This window comes from Fukomys damarensis, unplaced genomic scaffold (assembly GCF_012274545.1).
Source record: "Fukomys damarensis isolate Sample0158 unplaced genomic scaffold, DMR_v1.0_HiC HiC_scaffold_29, whole genome shotgun sequence".
NCBI lineage: Eukaryota > Metazoa > Chordata > Mammalia > Rodentia > Bathyergidae > Fukomys > Fukomys damarensis.
This window is the reverse complement of record NW_022900941.1, coordinates 2,765,983-2,786,576: the sequence shown is the minus strand read 5'-3', so window position 1 is coordinate 2,786,576 and position 20,594 is coordinate 2,765,983. Positions and strand designations below refer to the sequence as shown.

At 35.7% G+C, this 20,594-nt stretch overlaps 1 protein-coding gene across 1 annotated transcript in view; it reads right to left on the bottom strand.

Annotated features, from left to right (window-relative positions):
• Nucleotides 1-5,275: 5,275 nt before the first annotated feature.
• Map3k2 (mitogen-activated protein kinase kinase kinase 2) overlaps nt 5,276-20,594 on the bottom strand; it is a 32,837-nt gene continuing 17,518 nt past the window's right edge. Inside the window, exons 11-16 of the mRNA XM_010637671.2 lie at nt 19,833-20,039; nt 17,455-17,603; nt 16,746-16,877; nt 12,548-12,677; nt 9,127-9,304; nt 5,276-8,107 (exon numbers count right to left, since the gene is read on the bottom strand). Coding sequence (XP_010635973.1) covers nt 7,882-8,107; nt 9,127-9,304; nt 12,548-12,677; nt 16,746-16,877; nt 17,455-17,603; nt 19,833-20,039 — 1,022 coding nt within the window. The 3' untranslated portion in view covers nt 5,276-7,881. The remainder of the gene's footprint in view (nt 8,108-9,126; nt 9,305-12,547; nt 12,678-16,745; nt 16,878-17,454; nt 17,604-19,832; nt 20,040-20,594) is intronic.

The window sequence follows — 20,594 nt, the reverse complement described above, 5'->3', positions numbered from 1 at the left end:
GAAAAAACTAAAAAAAAAAGTTGAAATCTTTTGGGAAGATAAAGGAAATTTTAAAAACAACAATAGGACAAGCCTATAGCAACTGGAAATATAAAAAATCTTGAATTAAAAGTTTAGTTTCTCACTTTTTTTCACAGCTCTGACAATTCAAAGGTCCATGTTAGTGGACAGTGTGTTTTGCTAGTTTGTAAAGCCTTTTTTTCCTAATTTTTTTTTTTCATCAGAATTGTCAAAAGATAATTCCATGAGTTTCCTTTCAGGAGTATTTTAACTGAGTTCTAAGTACAACCTATGTCCAATTCTAGAAATACAAATACATCTTAAATGATTAAAAACAAAATTAAAAAAATATTTTTGATCAGCCAGCTGAAAATATATTCATATAATAATCTCTCAGAAAGCTTTTATATATATTTATCCTAACTAAATAGTACCCTTATAAAACAAGTTCATAAAAATGTAGAAATAAAATGAAAGTAAGAATTTACTGGGATATATACATATGCCTACAAACAGAAAAGGACATCTTCACAAAACACACATCCCCTGATACATAAGAGATACAAAGCATACTTTCAACTTAGCAATGGATTTAGAATACATTGTAAAACTGGAAAGTAATGTTGAACTCCTGAGTTCTTCAGCAAAGATAGAACCATAGATAAGTATGCTTTGTAAAAGCAAGAAGGTCCACTTATGTCAGTCATAGCAGTTTAGTAACGGATGGCTACATTTGAAAGAAGTTAAAGCAAGAGACATAGACAGTAGTTTGATGCACGCATTCGTGATGCTCATACACTCAACAATTATTGGTCAGAGTAATAAATCAGTGTACAAATTAAACATTATCAAAAATGTGCAAAAAAAGTCAACCTTGTTAAGAAACAAACAAAAAAACCTTTGTAGAGAATTATAAATTGCCCAGCACTCAAATGAGATTTAAAAAGTTTACTAAGAGAAACTAATCAGTTTAATATAGAGTTTAGTGGCTACATTTAAAAATGTACATTAAGTCAAGGGGTAAATTTACAAATTGATAATCAGTTTGCAATAATTAAAAGTTTATTTTCAAATTTATCCAAGTTTACTTTTATTTACAATAAATAAAAAGAACTGTGTGAAATGTAAGAGATGGTAGACATTAAAAGTATTTTTCATATTAACATTTTTATATTATTTCAGAACGCAGGGTAGCAAATTTAAAAAACCAACAGCGATAGAAAATATGTAAACCTTTTACTTTCTAATTAAGATTGTACTGAAACAATAGTTTGTGTTTAAAGAAGTATTCTTGTACCTAGACACTGTACTATTAATTGAAAAATGTGTATCACAAAGGGCTGATCCTCTTTCTTCTGCTCAACTCAGATGCTTCCCCTAGTCCTCTCTTATTTCCAGGTGGAAAAAATTCTTTGGAAAAATGAGAATATGTCAACTCCATTTTGGAGTTTAAGATGTAGTTTTGTTACTTATTTCTCTCATCCAAGTAATGCTAATGCTAAATTCATTACATATGGTTTTAAAAAAGGAGTTCTAAAAAATATAAATAAGTGAAAACAAAAGTGCTTTTCAGGACAGTCATAAATTTTACTCTTCTCAACTGGCATTAAGAGATTCAGAAATCCTTATTTGGGGACAAATTCTGCACATATGCTAAAAAGATAGATGCTTTCTTGTGTTCCAAAGTGTCTATGGCACAAAGCAGATGTCAGTCCATGATCTCATTTTCTTCAACGCTTTGCTGAAATGCCTCTCAAGTCAAACACATGCTCATACATGTTAAGACACTAAGGAGAAAATATGCCACCAACCTGAGCATCTGACATGAACACATCTACATGCATCTATGATCAAGTGACATTAGTAAGATTGGCACAAGTACAAATTAATTAAGTATGTAGCATCTATATAGTTCCTTTGTAAGTGAAGTAAATTCTGCATATCAAAATGCAAACACTGAGCGCCTATCCCTTTCCTCAAAGGATAGACTGGGATCACATTCTACTAGGACTTGCTTTACAATTTTTATGCTATAACTTACAAGTGGGCAGATGTAAATGTAACAGGACTAATCATTTTGACTATGTGTGCAGGAAATATAAAAGCTTTGGTTTAAAGTGATTCTGATAATACAGATTGTGAAACAAGTCATCAAGCAGAGAGGATAACAGTATTCACTGACAGCCTTTGTTATTAACAAAAATACCATATGGCTGTGGATTAAAATGTACAATTATGAAAAACATGAAGAATTATATGACATTGTATACAGGCAACAGATACAATTTATTCTTTACTATAGCTATGACTTCTCCTCACCACCATGAAGGTCATCCCTGACCACTGTCAATTCAACCAGGTAAAGAATCCCTAGGCTCCCCTGAGAGCTTATTAGAATCTACACCTCCCGAAAGTGAGAACGGAGATGGGTAGCCCTGACTTTCCCCACACCTACTGTGGCATCCTATTCAGGCCATGGAAGAAGTCAAAGCAATGAAGTAGGAACAGTGGTTTCACAGCACACATTTCCCTAGCCAACCAAAAAGAGGTATAAGAGAATTTCCTTTAGGATACTTGGTAAGCTAAGAAAGCTTGTTTAGATAATGTCTGGCAGAACTTCTATTCCAAAGAGTTCCTCTTTATTGAAGAATTATGTATAAGCTCATCATTACACACATACATAAATTGAATTTTAGTCTACTTTTAGCAACCGAGAGCTTGGCAATTTACAATAAATACCTCTGTTAAAAATCATTTACACTAGCTACTTGGGAAAATATGTCCTGGCACCCCTACTGAAGAGTAATTGTTTTCGCTCACGGTCAGTAGGTCATGCATGTCTGTGTTGCTCTTCTCAGAACAGAGGCTGATCTAACTGAACATTCACATTTCTTCCTGTGTCTTTCCTTCATTCCTCCCTCTCTCTTTCTTTGCTTCATTCCCTCTCCTCTCACCCAACTCCAAACACCCCACCCCCGCCAGACACACACACTTCACAGAAAAGTAAGCTAGAGTCTGTCAAAATGTTAAATACGAAGCATTGGAATTTATTGTCCCTGTATTTTTTTCTCATTGCCTTACATCTCATTCATCGCCTTAGCACTGGTAAACCGTTTAAACAACCTCTTTAGGCAAAAATAACTACTCTAGCTCTGCTATGAAAATCATAACTGAACCATGATGTACAAAGAACATGGATGATGCCAATGTGGTTGAAAGTCAAACAATCAACCTAGACAACGATTTACTATGCCTACTTTGAGTAATTCTATGCTTATATAAGACTAGTGGAGACTGCAGTATCTCAGACAAATACTAATGTTTCTTTCCTAACCAATCCAAAAAAAAAAAAAAAAAAAAAAAAAAAGAGGTAGAAAGGGGCAGGAGAAGGAAGTAGGCGTTAAAAAACATTTAAAGGCCAACACATAGTCTAAACTCTTAAAGCCTATTGATTTTTTGGGGAAAAAAAATCCTCATTTTGGTGGGTAATTTGAATTAGTAATATAAAATAAAAATAAGGCATACAGAGAAAAAGGCACTAAGAAAAACCAACGATTAAATTGCTTTATGTTACCATTTAACCAACCTTAATTCAAATAAATATTTAAAGCAACCACCAAACTTAAAAAAAATATGGTCTTAACGAAACTGTCCTATTCTTAGCATAAATAACACTGTTGACAGAGTTTAATTTCTACCAAATGTTTTTGGGTTTTTCCACAATTTAGACCAAAAGAAAAAAATTTTAAGAGATTGTTTGGGAGCAGTATTATGGAATAAATTCATGCTGGGACTCTTTGAGTAGAGGCTGTGTTTTGTAATAAGAGGGGTCCTGAGAGAGAGAAGCTGTCTGACCTTGAAAGTCTCCCTAAATTTGGGGATATTTTTACTAAAATTCCTGTTATTAATGGCATTTTGGTTTATAACAGCCAATGTCTACCCGAGCTTGCTCTCCCTTTACTTTATTAAAAAAAAAAAAAACAAAAAAAAAACATTATTGCTGAACTTTCAGATTTAGGATCCTATAAAGTAACTCTGTTCGCCCATATTCCTCCTAAACTGTGACTTCAAGGATGTTAATTTCATACTTGACATAGCAGGTCACAATTGCTAGAAAGCAAATGAGGAAGACTCATGCTATTTTAAAGAAATGGAGACATTCAGAGACATAATTGATACCAGGTGATTTTATATCAAGCTGCTGGTTCCTAGACCCCAAATGAAATTGTTGGCATAGAAAACTCTGCTTTTGGCCAAGGAGTCATTTGGCTTAGTCATACTGCTGAATTATTCATATTTGATTTTATTTTCTTAGTGATTACACATGTCTTATAACCTCCATCTCAGAAACACTACAGATCTGACCTGACTTGTGTCAGAGCTGTAATAGTAGAAAGCTATTCTAAAGCAGTATTTTCAACCTTTTTATGTAGTTTGGGAATCAGGAAAAGACTCTCAAATGAAAGCCAATTCAACTTATTCTGGAATTAGAGTTTTCATTTCTTTAAGCCTCAATATTAAATCTCTTACACACATCACATAAAGGGTGACTTTAATACTTTCTAAGGCAATAGTCCTAGTGATTTTTTAAGTTAAAAAATGTTTGTGTACAAGGAAAAGCACTGAGAATTTTTAGAATTTTTAAAAATCTGTGTACCTTTAAACATATTTTAAAGAATTACCAACCAATCAAAATTTTCACTACAATATTTTTCAATCTTTTTATTCAATATACTTCACAATGTAAAAGATCTTATATTTGGTCCAAGCCCAAGTCATGCCACTTTGAATCTCTCAAGGCATAAATAGAAAGATACTTCCTGAAAAGCACATAAAGACTGCTAGTGAATTTTTTCCAGCACCAAAAAAATCTGCCACTGTCAAAGCAGAATGCATTTTAAAGGCACAAAGTCAGCAGTCTGGCCATTTTCCAGCCACATCAAAGAAAATTATAATATAGAAAGATCAGTTGTGCACTTAAAACACAAAATATATTTAGTCATCTTAAAAAGTTCAAACTTCATTTGTTGATCCATACCATTATTAGAAAGAGGAAAATGGGAGTGTAATATTTAATTTCTCCTGATAAAGGTGTTTCCTTTCAAAACTTTCTTGTTTTTAAAATTTTCTTTTGGTCTTCCATATCTCCACCCCATACTTCAAGCTTTTTTGTTCTAGTAGTTATATATATATATATATATATATAAGATATATATATATATATATATATATACATATATATATATATATATATATATCAACTTTTTAGTGTGGTTTTTGGTACTTTCACAACTTGTTTGAAATAAATTCACATCATATTCTATATAACAACTCTGTAAACTATTAGTCTATTTTTAAGTCTTTACATAAAAACACTACTTTCCCATAGCTAACTTTCTTATAAAGCAAAGGTCTTCTACAGCAGTGATAACATAGCAGTATCTTCAGGTACTCATTTTCTACAGCATTTAGAAAAGGAGGAGGAGACTGAAGAAAGCAAACAATTTTGCTCTGAGGTCCACAAGTCTCCTCCAGCTTCTCTCAAGAGCACGTGCCCTGTATTCTACACTGCTGGTTACCCTGACAGACCAAAACTGAGCCAAAGGGAAATCATAATCGCACAAGACAAAGAAACAGAAGAAAAGCCCACTGGTCCAGCGACTGTGATTTTGTCCAAGGAGAAAGATGTCCTCACCCATAAAAGATAAAGAAATTATAATAGATCCCCACACTTGGGGATTATGTTTCCAGCACAAGATTAGGCAGATGATTTATGGGTGGGGGGGTACCTAATTCTTTTTCTTCTCTGTAAGCTGCTTCCTTTGATACTCATAAAATGGGAGAAGCACTGACAACTAATTTTGGGCTCTGACTTCACAAACTAGTTAGTGAAACTTCAAAATATTCTACAGGAAATGCCAGATGGGACCTTACAGGATAAACCAAGCACATTACGTGTCTCTAAGTGAGCATACCTTGCACAGAAAAAAACAAACACAAAAACAAAAACAAAAAAACCTTAGTCCCTTATGAATCCTATGAAAGGTATCACATTTAGGGCCTTCCAGAAGATGATTATTTTCTAGACCTTTAAAAATAAAGTAATTAGCACTTACTGTAATATTCTGAAAAAACTGCAAGGGGCCAAATGACAGATATCCTCATCTTTTTTAGTTGCATAATTCCATTAGAAGTGGCGGGATCTTTCCCAGCTGTCTTTGCCCTCAGTTGATACCTTATACTAGAAATATCAGACAGTTTTAACCTTCCCGCTGTTAGTGAACGCTTTGTTCTAATACCTTTTCCCTCCCCACAATTATGAATTGACTTTTAAGGAAAGAATATACATCAATACTGAGTTCAAAAGACTCAGTATTCAAATTCATTTTGTTTCTAAAATGGAAGCATTCCTGATTTGGGTGCAATATGGAGCTAGTAAGGAAGTGTTTGCTATGTACTGTCTGTTGAGATCTTTCACCGACTTGAAAGCAGTGGTATCTGCTCTTACAAAATCCTCATTTTGTGATACATTCTTTTTAAAATTTGCTTTTCCTATACTTACTGCTTTGTAAATGGCCATTTTCAGTTCATCCTTAGGACTAGCTTTTACATCAGGTTTCTCAACTTCCAGCAGTTTTCCCATTTGGGGTAGGGAGGGGTGCTGACCTTGGATACTGTAGGCTTTTGGCAGTATCCTTGGCATCTACCCACTAGATGCCAGCCAGTACCTTCCCAATTGTGACAATAATCAGAAATGTATCCAGGCACTGCCAAATGTCAAGTGATGTGAAACTATCCCTATGCCACTGCTGACAACCTGTTTTACACGATGTCTGTATTTCTTGAAATGCTTTAGTATTCTGTGATCCCAAGAACAAGAGTTGCATCTCATGACATTAGCTTTAACATTCCAGGCTGAATGCTTAATTCCTAAAGACTATTACCTATGGAAAATCAGGAGCTAGAAATAGGAAGATAGTATATATGATTTTTATTATTTCTCAAGTTCCTTAATTTTGGGACATCCCCCCTCAAGTAAAGAACAGTTTAAAATACACTAATCAACCCTTGTTTTGTTCATTATTTCTGTATACTGGCAAATGTGGTCTCTTCTGCTCATACACTTAATGAGACTAACTGTGTCTTTTAGTTAGATTTACTCATTGAGTTCCCATATCTACTTTAAAATAAATTTTACCCTTTTTTAAGCAGAAAGCCATCCTTCAAGGTTAATAGAGTCCAGTAACATGGATCTATTATAATGTATTTGCTTACTATATGATTAACAGATAAACATACCTCTTAGAGATTTGTATCTTCTACCCAGATTCCTACTAGCAAAAAGCTTGGTAAACAGAGGTTAAGATCTAAAGAATACAGATAAGAAGGAACCTATATTCTTTGAGTACCTACCCTAAACAAGTTTAGGGCTCAACTCCACAAATGAGGATCTATTTTAATACTATCACTAAAAACTACAAATTGTACATTATTTTTTCTCCTTCTCTTCCATGTCTCCCCATCACCACAATTTGTCAGTGACACTGGGAAAGACTTCACAATCTTTAGGTATTCCAAATGATTTGTTTGTACTAGACAGAGTGACCATGTACTAAAGTGCTTTATCTCTCTTAACCACATCAGTACATTATTTAAAAAACAAGAAGTTTCAAGTTCTTGTGAGGGGAAAAAAAGATTAAATATAAAAACTTTAGGTTACTATTATTATTAAACAAATCTAACCAAGAATCAAGAGAAATACTTTCCCTCTTGTCTTTTTCCTCCCCCATCTCTCTATTTCATAAAAAAGAAAAGTGCGGTGAGAGAGAGGTGAACGAACAGATGGGAGCTGGGCGGAGGCACAGGAGAGGTTACCAGCCGCTAGTGATAATGCACAAACATGTGCCTTAAGAGTTCATCAGCTGAAGGTCTGAGTTTGGCCTCTACGAAAATCCGTTTGAGGAAGTCTCGAGTATAGTCTGAGACATGAGGTGGCAGCTTAGGGTTCGTTGGCTGAGTGGCAATCTTAAAGATGGCAGCCATTGCTTCAAATTCGGCCCACGGAGGTTTTTCGGTTAGCATTTCTACTACAGTACATGCTACGCTCCTAAAAACAAATAAAAAGAAATGCATTACAAAAGCAATAACATCAGGGAAGAAAACTGTTTAGCCAGAAAATGAGAAACCAGAGTGAAGCCCATAGATATTTAAATGTGACTTGATTTCAAGTTTCAGGTTTCCTTAAGAGGTTGTAATTAGGGCTGGGAATGTAGCTCTGTAGTAGAGCACTTGCCTTGTGTGTGGGAAGCCGTAGGTTCTATCCCCAGTACTGAAGGGATAAGGTGGACATGGTAATGACATAAACTGTAATTTAGATATAAAAATCAGTACAAATACACCACAATTTAATTACTATCACAACCTATGTGTTATATAAAAATATTATTCATTTTATTTTCATTCTATGTAATTTTCCAACCTGACCTTAAAAATAATTTTTGTTTTCATTTTACAAAGAATCAGGTATTAGAAATTGCCTTCAAAAATAAAAAATAGCTGGGTGTGGTGGCACACGCTTATAAGCCCAAAACTCAGAAGGCTAAGGCAGGAAGATCACTGTGAGTTTGAGGCCAGCGTGGGCTACATAGTAAGTTCAAGCCCAGCCTGAACTGCATAGTGAGATCCTGTCTCTAGATAGATAGATAGATAGTTGGCTGGCTTGCCCTCAAGTACTTAAAATGAATGTCTCTTAAAATTTTTCTGGGTAGGAAGTAGGAAACAGCCATTTTATGTTCTAATTCAAAATTATTTAATTAAAGATTAAATGAATTTTAAGAACACTGCCAACAAAGATTAATTTTTAAAAAACTTTTTCAGGGAAGTAAGTAGCTACTTAAAGCTGAGATTTACTGAAGACAAAATCTTTCCTAAAGAAATGAAGATAGATTCAAAGACTCTAAATAGTTAATTATAAGCCAAAATAAGGTAAAATTAAAATTGTATTGGTCCTTGCAGTTCATATACAGTATTTCAAAAGTTCAAAAGAGAATTTAAACCAATAATTTCAACCCTGGATAGCAATATGTACAGTGGCATGCACCAGGCAAATCTTGCACCAAAACTTACCAGATATCTGCTTTTCTGCCATAGCCTTCTCCACTGATGACTTCAGGGCTCATCCAGTACGGTGTTCCTGTGACGGACTTCATTCCCGTTCCCGAGAGGCAGATGGTCTGAAGCCGTTTGCTGGCTCCAAAATCTCCTAATTTAACATTGCCTGTCGAGTCTCGCAAGATATTTGCACCTGTAATTAAGAAGAGCTTCATTTCACTTTTTTACTGGCCTTCTGTAACACAGTAGAAAAGAACATCGGCAGAGAACTTTTTCCCAAACCAGGCTGCCTTTCGTCTTTCCAAGCAGGCTCTGGTACACACCAGTCACACAGCAGATGTTCATGAAGAATGTACTGAGTGAACTCCTGCTGTCCTTAAGTGGGAGCTCTTCCACTGGGAGCGACTGGGCGTGGAGTGGGGATGAACGAGAGAAGGGGTAAGGGCTGAGGGAAGCCCAGTGAAGCAGGCAGGAAGCACGGGCAGGCTTATGGGCCCTGTCTCCCCTTATAAAGCGAGACTACTTCCCAGGGAAGTCATGTTTTCCTCAGGAACCCCCTGAGGAGCTGACATAATCAAAAACTTGCCCCTGTATTAGTTATCTTGTATTTAAAGTTTTTCTTAACACTGTTTCGCTTTATATTAAGTTTCTCAATTTCTATCTACAATTTAAACACCTTTTAAGTGAGCTTTAAGCTTTTTATAAGTTTTTAAATTTCATTTACTTTTATGAACTTTTTTAGGCAGCTTTACTTACACAATTATTGCAAGTGAAGTTCTCATAGCCCTAAACTGTTTCTATTTTAACAATCTTACATTAATATAGTACATTTGTCATAATTAATGAAGCAACAGTGATATACTACTGAAGTCCACATTTTGTAACAGTTTTTCAATTTTTCCCTAATGTCATGTATCTGTTCCAGGATTTCACACTACGTTCAGTCATCGTGTCTCTTTAGGCTTCTCCTAAGTGTGACAGTTTCTTAAGACTTTCCTTCTTTTTTGATGGCCCTGGCATTTCTGGGAAGCACTGACCAGATTTTTATAGACTGTCTCTCACTTCAGATTTGTCTCATGTTTTTTCATGCTTAGGCTGGGGTTATAAGTTGTAGGGGAGGAAGACCAGAGGTAAAGCACCACTGCCGTCACATGCCATTACGAGCACATACTGTCCACATCACTAATGATGTCAACGTGGACCCTGATCACTTGGCTTGAGCAGTGCTTGTCAGGTTCTCACTGTAAATTCCCTGCCTCCCCCTTTCCATACTGTACCTTTTGGAAAAAACTGACCATGCACAGCCTACAATTAAGGAGTAGATGATTGCTCTGGGCTGACTACCTACATAAATTATTTGGAATTATTCTGCAGGGGAGAAATGTCCCCTTTCCTACAATTAATTATTAAATCATTCACTTATATCACTGTGAAGGTATGGGTATATATTTTATATTTTAGATTATACTCCAGTACTACTTTATTTTGCTATTCAATTTGTACCAGCTTGGTCCCTGGGAGCTTTTTCCACAGACTCTCCTCTTTGCCACAAACCCATCGTTGTGTTCTTGTTTGTTTTTGTTTTGTACTGTTTGGCAGAACAATTCCCAGGTTCATTTTGTGTCTCTTCTGCTCAAGTCCCAGAATGAGCCATTTTTCCAAGGAATGCAGCTTCCTTTTAGTACAGAATGATATTAAAAACAAGATTTGTATTTTGGGCTCATTTATTTTTTATTCTCTACTTTCCCCGTTATATTTTAAACTAATTTTTGTTTGTTTGTTTGTTTGTTGGCAGCACTGGAGATGGATTGAACCCAGTGCCTCTGCTATTTCCCCTATTTTTTGTATTTTCAGACAGGGTCTCCCTAAATTGCCCAGTCTGGGCTCAAACATGCAATCCTCCTGTGTGTTAGGATTCCAGAGTGCTAGGATTATAGGCAGGAGCCACAATACCTGGCTGGACTCATATTATCTCTAGGACTGTATCTCTAGTTTCTGCCTTTAACAAATTACTTCTCCTTAAGTCTTTAGGTATTCCTATAAACTACCTGTTTTTAAAGAAGCTGTTTATTTTTTATTATCTAATTTTTAATTTATTTTTTACATAGGGTCTCTCTTTGTAGTGCAGTCTGGTCTCAAACTCACTACGTAGCCACTCACAGGTTAGCCTTTAACTTGTGTCAGTTCTCCTGCCTCAGCCTTCCCAGTGGGGAGGGATTACTGGTGTTCACAACTATGCCCAACTATAAATTTTTATATTTTATTTCAGTACTTATTTTTAGGTCTTGTATAACCTTAGACATATTTCACAATTTTTTAGTCTTCTTACCCTTAAAAATTTTTTTACATGTTCTCTGTGAAGGAGAATGAATAAGGAAAAATCTGTATTACATACTGGAGAAATATCAATTCTCCAACTCTATCATGATCTTCAAGTCTCCACAAATCCCTCAATATAGCCAATAATGGTTCTCCAAAATCTGTCTCCAGGGGGCAGTGCAGTATCTATTTTCTGCACACCTTAAGCCTAAATGTACTACATTACCAGTAATCCTCTAAAATAGCACTTTTTTTTTTAACATTTCCTACCATTCAATACTTAAAGAACAATTCTGTTGACAGAGCTACCACCTCTATTTTACCAATGGAAGGATGACAAACCAGTTTGTTTTTATTTTAAGACATGGTCTTACTGTGTTGTCCATGCTGTCCTCAATCTCCTTGGCTCAAATGATCCTCTTATCCCAGTCTCCTGAGTAGCTGGGACTACACATGTATACCTGGCTTAAGCCCCCCAAATTTTTTTTTCTGCTGCCCCTCTTAAGCCAATTTTTACTGACTATAAGCAGGGAAGGAAGCATCCTTGGGAGGGTCACAGACAGGGAGAGATATCTACAGGGAAAAATCATCAATGCTCGTCCACAGAAGGGGCTGGGGACAAAGTGGGTAGCTAGGTTTTCTGTGTACAAGTTAAAGTTACTAAAAGGACTTTACAGACATAAACAGAAGTAGAAAGAATCATAGATGTAGCCAGCCCCAACATCTACCTGGACAATCCTGCCAACCACATACTGCCACCCACTCTCCCTTCCTTCTCACAGTGTTTGAAGAAAATTAAAACATCATGATCCATTAAAAGTTCAGTATATATCTTTAAAAGACAATGACTCATATCACACCTAAAAAGATGAACAATTTAATTTTTAAAATTTTAATATTATCAAAATAAAAGCCAGGCATGGTGGCGCACACCTGTAATCCCAGCACTCGGGAGGCTGAGGCAGGAGGATTACTGTGAGTTCGAGACCAGCCTGGGCTACATAGTGAGTTTCAGATCAGTCTCAACTACATAGTGAGACCCTGTCTCAAAAAAACAAAAAACAAACAAACAAACAAAAAAAGAACTGTATAAAGTAAAAAGTACCTCATTACTTACCTTTGATATCTCTATGGACGATCATATTACTGTGCAAATAATGGACACCCTCCAGAATCTGACGTGTGTACTTCCTAGTCACATTCTCAGTAAGAGCTCCATATGCTTTTAATTGGTCCTTAATCGAGCCCTAGGAGAAAAGAAAAACAACTGCAAAAATTCTAATATAGTTGAAATGAAAACTGGTATTAAATCTTTATTTTTAAAAGAGTCCTAGTTTACTGGAAGGCTGTATTTAGAGAGGGCAGAAAAGTACTGTCAGTAAAGATACAACATACCCATGCAATTTAAAATAAAAGTCATCTATATTCTCTGACTAGAACTGTGGAGAAGTATATGTCACAGCTTCGAGAAGCCATTAAAACTCCATTTTGTGTGTGCGGGGTTGGGGTGGATTTTTTTGAGACACGGTCTCCTGATGTAGCCCAGTCTGGCCTCAAACTCACAGCAATCCTCCTACCTCCATAGCCTCCCAAGTGCCTGGATTACAGGCACGCGCCACCATGCCTGGGTAAAACTTGTTTCGATTGATGCCCTTATTTCTGTGACTATGTTGGTTCTAACTACCTCCTATTCCTTGCAAGTCTGTTTTACAAGATTCTCTAGTTCTTTTATCTTGCTTTTCTTGGCCCTGAACATGTCTTTGTTTTTCCTATAAATCCCTCTGAGTATATTATACCTGAATTTATTTTGTTCTTACTCTATATTTCAAGCAAATTTGTGATGTACTGACATCTACTGATTTCTCACTCAGGAGAAAGAAAGGGTATTTTGAGAAAATCAGAACATACAAGAGTTTCGTTTTTGCTTTACAGAGCCAACACTCTACTTAAAAACACAAGAAAATACACTAAGGAAGAATTTCATATTTTCTTAAGTGTATTTTAGGCCAGAAAGAAGTGCCTTTTTTTCTGAGAATGCTGAGTCAGTATGAGACAAAACACAGGAACTTGTTTTGTCTGGTTTCCACAGTGTAGGCTGTCCTTGAAATAAGCCTAAACTCTCAGTGATCTTCCTTCATGCCTCAGCCTCATGAGCACTGGGATTACAGGTGTGCACGGCCATGCCTGGCACAGGGCCAGCATCTGAATTTTGAAAAAGCTTCCCCACTAATTCCAATGTGCAAGTTTATTACCATTTCAATGGAAATAAAATACTTCCTGGGAGTCAAATCTATTTTTTAATCAAGAAAATACATCGTACTGTTTCTGCCTTTCCTTTGTACTCTGTTGTATGATATAGATCCCTGGATTTTAGATTTAACCATTTACTATTTTCAGTAAGTGAATCATAAGAGATTCTTGCAGAGACAGCAGTGTGCAATTCTGAATGCCCAAACTTGCAAACATACGTAAGAGATGTCAATCATCCACACCAATAATTTAGTATTGCCTGATTATTCATAATCTTACTGTGTCTCCACTTGTAATACTACACAGAATAACTCTGTTAAAACTGAGCTCTCTATCCATGGAGGAGGGACAGACAGAGAGACAGAGAGAAAAGCCAACTGCTGGTCTAGGTACCAAAAACAGTAAAAAATTATGGTCCCAAATCTGAAACTGGTTCTAGATAAACTAAGGAATGTAATACTGAATTTGGAAAAACTAAAGAATAGGATGAAAATTCTGACAGATTGACTCTAGGTAACAAATGATCCTATCACACAAAATGTAATAAGAGAAATTATATAGCACCATTCACAACTTGGAGATTTAGCAGAGTTTAAGCACATAAAAAAGAACATATATTTCCAACAACATTGATGGGCTTGCCATATGTTGTATACTTCATTTAGATTATCAGTTAACTATTATTAATTTACTAATACGTTTTTCAAACTCAAGGAACAACAGTGTGTGCTGTTAAGGGAACAGGTGCTCTTAAAAAACAAAGTTTAGCAAATGAGAAACATGACCAAATAGCACTTGCTGAATAGTCCTGGTTTAGTCTAAAGATTATATGAGTACTGGGTATTTAGCTCAGTGGTGCCGTGACTGCTTGGCAGGCGCATGATCCTGAGTTCAATCCCCAATATCGCAAAAAAAAAAAAAAAAAAAAAAAAAAAAAGAATATGCAAAGATTATTCACTTCTATCTGTGATGTAAATCAGTTTTAACCATTTATATTTAATCTTACCTTAAAAATATGGGTTTATAGTCACACCTATTCATAATTATTTTCTATTGTAATTTAAATATTTATTACACAAACAGTAATAGAAATCTGAATTTTAGCGCAAGGTCCTGAGTTCAATCCCCACTATCCCCCACACTCCACAAAAAAGATCTGAATTTTATTTTATTTTATTTTTTATGTTTTTGGTACCAGGGATCCAACTTTGGTCCTTGTGCTTGCAAGGCAGGCGGCGGAACCACTGAGCTAAATCCCCAGCCCTGAATTTTTTTTTTAAGAATAGGAAAGGTTTATTGGGGAATAGGAAAAGCTCCCGAGACACAGGAGGATTCCAAGTAGGTTGCCACCAGAAATCTGAATTTTAAAAAAATCTACCTTAATCAACACAATACATTTTCATCTAAGTTTCTTTTGTCCTTGGTCAAATAAAATACAATGCCTATATCATAATTATTTTTAAAAAGCATTTTGGCATTATTTTCCTCTCATTACAGTATTTCCTGTCATTATACAGCTTCATAATTAATTTTAAGCATCTATTCTGAGAGAATGCCATCATAATCTACTTCCAATGTAGGCACTAATATTCCCTTTTGTTTCCCATCACAGATAATACTAAAATAAATATAGAGAGTATTCCCCTTCTTTTGGGTTACTGCTGTAGAATAAATCTCTGAGATGTCATATGGCTTCAATATTTCAATTGCCTTCAATAGGGATTAAATTCCCCCAATCTGTTTTCTAAGGAGGACTTTTTAAAACCAACTTACACTGAGAATAGACTGTTTGAAAATATACGTCATAGTAAAATTACCACTGAGTAACAACTATGTCAACATGAACAATTAATTAGTCACGATAAGAAAAAGTTTACTGCTGCTCTAGTGACAGTAGTTTTACTGATCTGTAAGGTCAAAGTGCAACCTTGTACATCCTAATCAACTATCTCCTTAAAGACCTATAAATAAAACTTCTTGTAACATATATTACCTATTAAATTTTGAGACTGTGTGCTTCTTGTTTTTGCTTTTTTTTGGACATGGGAGTTTTACCATATTGCCCAGGCTAAATTCAAACTCCTGAGCACAAACTGAGATTACAGGTGTGTGCCACTGTACCTGGCTTGTATGTATTTTTAAATGAGAATATATACAAACCACCATCTTGAAAATCATCAGCATTAAAATTTACTGTGCAGATGGAATGATAAAAGGCCATAAATTTCATTTTGCAACTCCTGATGAAATTAATGACTTTAGCAATGACTATCGGTGTTAAAAATATTAGGTATTGGGCCCGAGATTTAGCTCAGTGGCACCACATTTGCATTACAAACGCAAGGTTCATTCCCCAGTACCCAAAAGGGAAAAAAAAAAAACTTTCTATATATCTCACCAAAAAACAAAACAAATCAAAACATTAACATGAGGTGGAAGTCTGGAAAAGAACTGAATATTCATAGATGCCTTTGCAATAGCTCAGATTACTTTCTGGTCTATAGGAAAACAAAAATTCTACAATGTAAGAATCAGGATGCCAATCACCGTAACCTAGAAATCAGTAAGTATTAGCATCACTATCATGGAATAACTAGAAACTGTGTTTTCGGATGGAATGCCATGGAAAGTAGAGTCATCTGATGTATCCAATAAAAAAGGCTGAATCAGAATCAAACTTTACCTTAAAGTTTACATCTAACTTGTAGAGTTCATGGAAAATAAAGTCTTTTTGTTAGAGTTAAATAATGTAAAAATACACTGTTTTACATAAAAACGGAATTTGGGAACATAACAACTAAATATAATATAACCTGCTTTGGATAAATAAAACAGAAATTTTTAAGACATTTAGAGAAATCTATGATGTCTGTAACCTTTTTTTCAGCATTAATGAGTTTACAAATACAAAGACAAATAAAATAAAGAGGATTATTACCGATCTCCAATTAAAACTTTTCCAAGCTTAACTAGGGTTAACATTTTATAAAAAATATTTTTGTTCCCTTTTTTAACTAAGACTTTTAAATACAACGATTATTTTTTAAAAGGATGTGTGAACTTACCCCTGGCATATATTCCATAAATATAGAAAGCGTTTTTTCCTGGGGATCCCTCAAACAGCCATAATACTGAACAATTCGCTCATGCAGCAAGTTTTTCAACAACTGAATTTCACACTCAAGTGCATTCACTTCCTGGAAGACAAAATTCAGGGTGAAGTCTTTATAACACTGTTTGGAAGAAGCAAAAAAATAGTAAGTTCAGTAACTATATCAAGGTGATTTCATTCTAAACTATTTAATTCCTAAGGAACAAATTATTTTAAAGATTCTAACCAATAACTTTTTCTTTTTCCCAGAACTGGGGATTAGACCCAGGCCCTTCACATTGAACTACATTAATCCCAGCCCCTTTTTAAATTTTTAATTTAAAGACAGGATGTTGCTAAACTGCCTAGGCTGGGCTTGAACTTATGATTCCCCGAGTCCTGTGATTGCAGGCATGCGTGCGCCATCACATCCAGCTTTATCCAATAACTTATTTTAACAGTCCCCAATGGGCTGCTTAAGCAATACTAAATCAGACTAAGAACACATCTAAAAATACTAAAAAATAAATATCCACAGTACAAGTAGATAAGTGTCCCTAATTATCAAGTTGTTTTGCAAATCATTTGTGCTACTCTATATTTTATTACTTTGTGGTGGTGGTGGTGGTGGGGGACAGATGGTTCTTAAAATATGACAAAATAGACAGCGTAGTGATTTTTACCTTGCTGGTCTCAGGGCTATCGGGGTCAAACTGGACTTGCTTAACAGCCAATTCTCTTCCTGTATCAACATCATAACAGAGGTAGACCCTGCCAAAGGCTCCTTGGCCAAGGAGTTTGCCCAATCTCCAGTTGGTTGGAGCACGAGGTGCTGAAAAAGAACACTTTTTAAAAATGGAATAGTTCAATGGCATATGAATGGTTAAGGACTAAATAAATAAGCTGCTAGTAATATCCTTAACTGAACAGGGTTAGATATAAGGAAAAATTGGCTCCAAATTCAAAATGGTCACCATTTTTCAAAGTCTTGCTCTTTTGTCAATCTTCTAGGGTCACAAAGAGGTGCAGCAAGGCTGAGGAAATCAATTAACAACAGAAATTTCTCAAGCTTACTGAGTAAAGAGAGAATGAAAAAAGGTGTAACACAGTATCACATAATCCAGCCGGGCGTGGGGGTGCACGCCTGTCATCCCAGCACTGGGGAGGCTGAGGCAAGAGGATCGCTGTGAGTTGGGAGACCAGCCTGGGCTACACAGTGAGTTCCAGGTCAGTCTCAACTACAGAGTGAGACCCTGTCTCAAAAAACCAAAAAAAAAAAAAAAAATCTATCTATCTATCTATCAATATCACATAACCCACTGTGCAAATAATTAGAATCCCAAAAGAAAACATGGACTGGAAATACTTGAAGAGATATAACTGATAAATTTTCATAAACAAATTATAACAAATCAAACAGAGTATGATTATGTATATCGAGGAGAAAATCTTAAAATGGCCAATCGGGGAAAAAGATACTATCATAGGAGAGCAAAAATAAGAGTTACATATTTCTCCTCAGAAATTATACAAGCCAGAAGACAATGGTAAGACAGCTTTAAACCACGGCAAGTAAAAACTAACAAAAATATAGCTGGGCATGATGGTACACTGTCTATTCTCCCAGGACTCTGGGAAGCCGAGGTAGCAGGATTTAAAGTTTGAAACCAGCCTGGGAGCTCAGTGACTTAGTCAGACCCTGCCTCAAAAAATTAAAAGGGCAAGGGATACAGCTCAGTGAGAAGGTCCTAGGTTCAATCTTAGCACCCCAAAACAAACTATGCGCAGGAGTCTATATCCAGAAAAAATATATCTTGCAGAAACAAAGAAGAAGTAAAGACCTGCTCAAACATCCAAACAAACAAAAGCTAAAAGAATTTATTACCAGCAGACTTGCATTACAAGAAAGCTTAAATGCAATTTTTTCAGGCAAAAGGAATCTGACACTTGACTGCATCTTGGATCTACATAATCAAAGATCTACAGAAATAGATACTAAAGGTTTATATAAGATATAAAATTTTTCCTCTTATTTTTAATCTCTTTTGCTTTGTCTAAAACAATAGCCATGTAGTGTAAGTATAGTGTAAAATTAAAATATGACAACACAAAAAGTCTTCAGAGCATGCAAATTTTTATATAATACCCTTGAGCATAAAACTTATATTCAGTCTTCACATGACAAAGTCCAAATAATTTGCAATCTGCTATTTTATTCTCATTAAAGTAAAATACCCCCATGTCAGCAAAAACAAACTTCTCATTTCAGAATATCACTTCTTATACATGTTACCTCCTTAGTGAATTTCTACTCACAATTAAGATCTAGATTAAATGTTATACTATTATTATTTCTCCATATACCCTTCTCCCTGTTAGACTAGTATCTTAGAGGTCATGTCTGAGATCTCAGTGCTAGATATTCAACAAGGATATGTGGAATGGAATAGATGAAAACATGACTAGCTATTAAGTTTTCAAATAAAACAGTTTTCAAAGTGTAGATTTAACTAAATAATTAGGACTACAATTTTTTTGGTTTGTTTGTTTGCTTGTTTGTGACAGGGTTTCACTATGTAGCTCATGCTGGCCTTGAACTCACTATGGTCTCAATCTCAAGGCAATCCTCATGCCTCAGCCTCCCAAGAGCTGGGATTACAGCCATGCACCACCATGCAATACCATTCTTACACCTGACATTCTGACCATCTTTAGAAATACCATTGTTACTACTTCTTTTTCTTTTTTTTTTTCCCCTGTAGTGAGAGTAATTGAATTCTAGGCCATGAACATACAAAACAGGCAGTCCACCATTGTGCTACAACCCCAGCCCTCAATTATTACCTTTTTAGGAGTTTGTCTCACCCTGAGGACTCATTTGGTATTTATTCCCATTAGTATTACAAAACTCTGCTAAGATACTTTTGTTTGTTTATGTTTTGGTATCAAGAATTAAACTTGGGACCTTGTGCTTGCCAGGCAGGCACGGTGCCGCTGAGCTGCATCCCTGGCCCTGCAAAGGTTCTTTATGCATTTCCCTGTAACAATTTCTATTACTTACATCGGCTGGGCGGGCTAACATCCATTACAGTTAAAGTAGGGTTGTCTATGTCACTTCCCCTTCTTCTTATCCGACTCTCATCGTACTCTGGGGTGAAGACACTGCTTCCACTGCTCGTGCTTAAGGAGTGATCAGTAGGGCTGAAACTCACAGGAGAGCGAAAGCTAGTCCCCTGGGTCCTTCTAGCTCTTGGAAAAGTTTTACGACCTACAAAAACGAAAACAGAATTATTTTATTTTCTTAATTTATTGAACTTTTAAAGTATTTAAAGTTTGCAATGCAAGGAACATAAATTTTCCCTGTGACTGAGCTAAGGAATTGAAACGGCAATGATGGCAATGATTCTGGGGAAAAATACTAGGATCTGAATACAAATTCCGATCCTGGGGCCGGGGATTTAGCTCAGTGGTTCTGCAGCCTGCCTCGCAAGCTCAAGGTCCAGGGTTTGATCCCCGGTACCAAAAACAAAACAAAACAAATTCCGATCCGGTTATGGGAAAATGTTCAGATGTGCACACACATGAAAACTATGGAATACGAGCCTTACGCTTTTGAATTAAAAGATGAAAACTTTTTCATTCTTATTCCTAATAATGATTTTAAAATACAAAACAAGAGCTGCGCATGGTTGTGCACACCTGTAATTCCAGCACTTGGGAGGCAGAAGCAGGAGAATCACTGTGAGTTCGAGGCCAGCCTGAATGACACAGCAAATCCTGTCTCAAAAAATAGTTGTTATAGTTTTTAGCTAAGACTCAATCT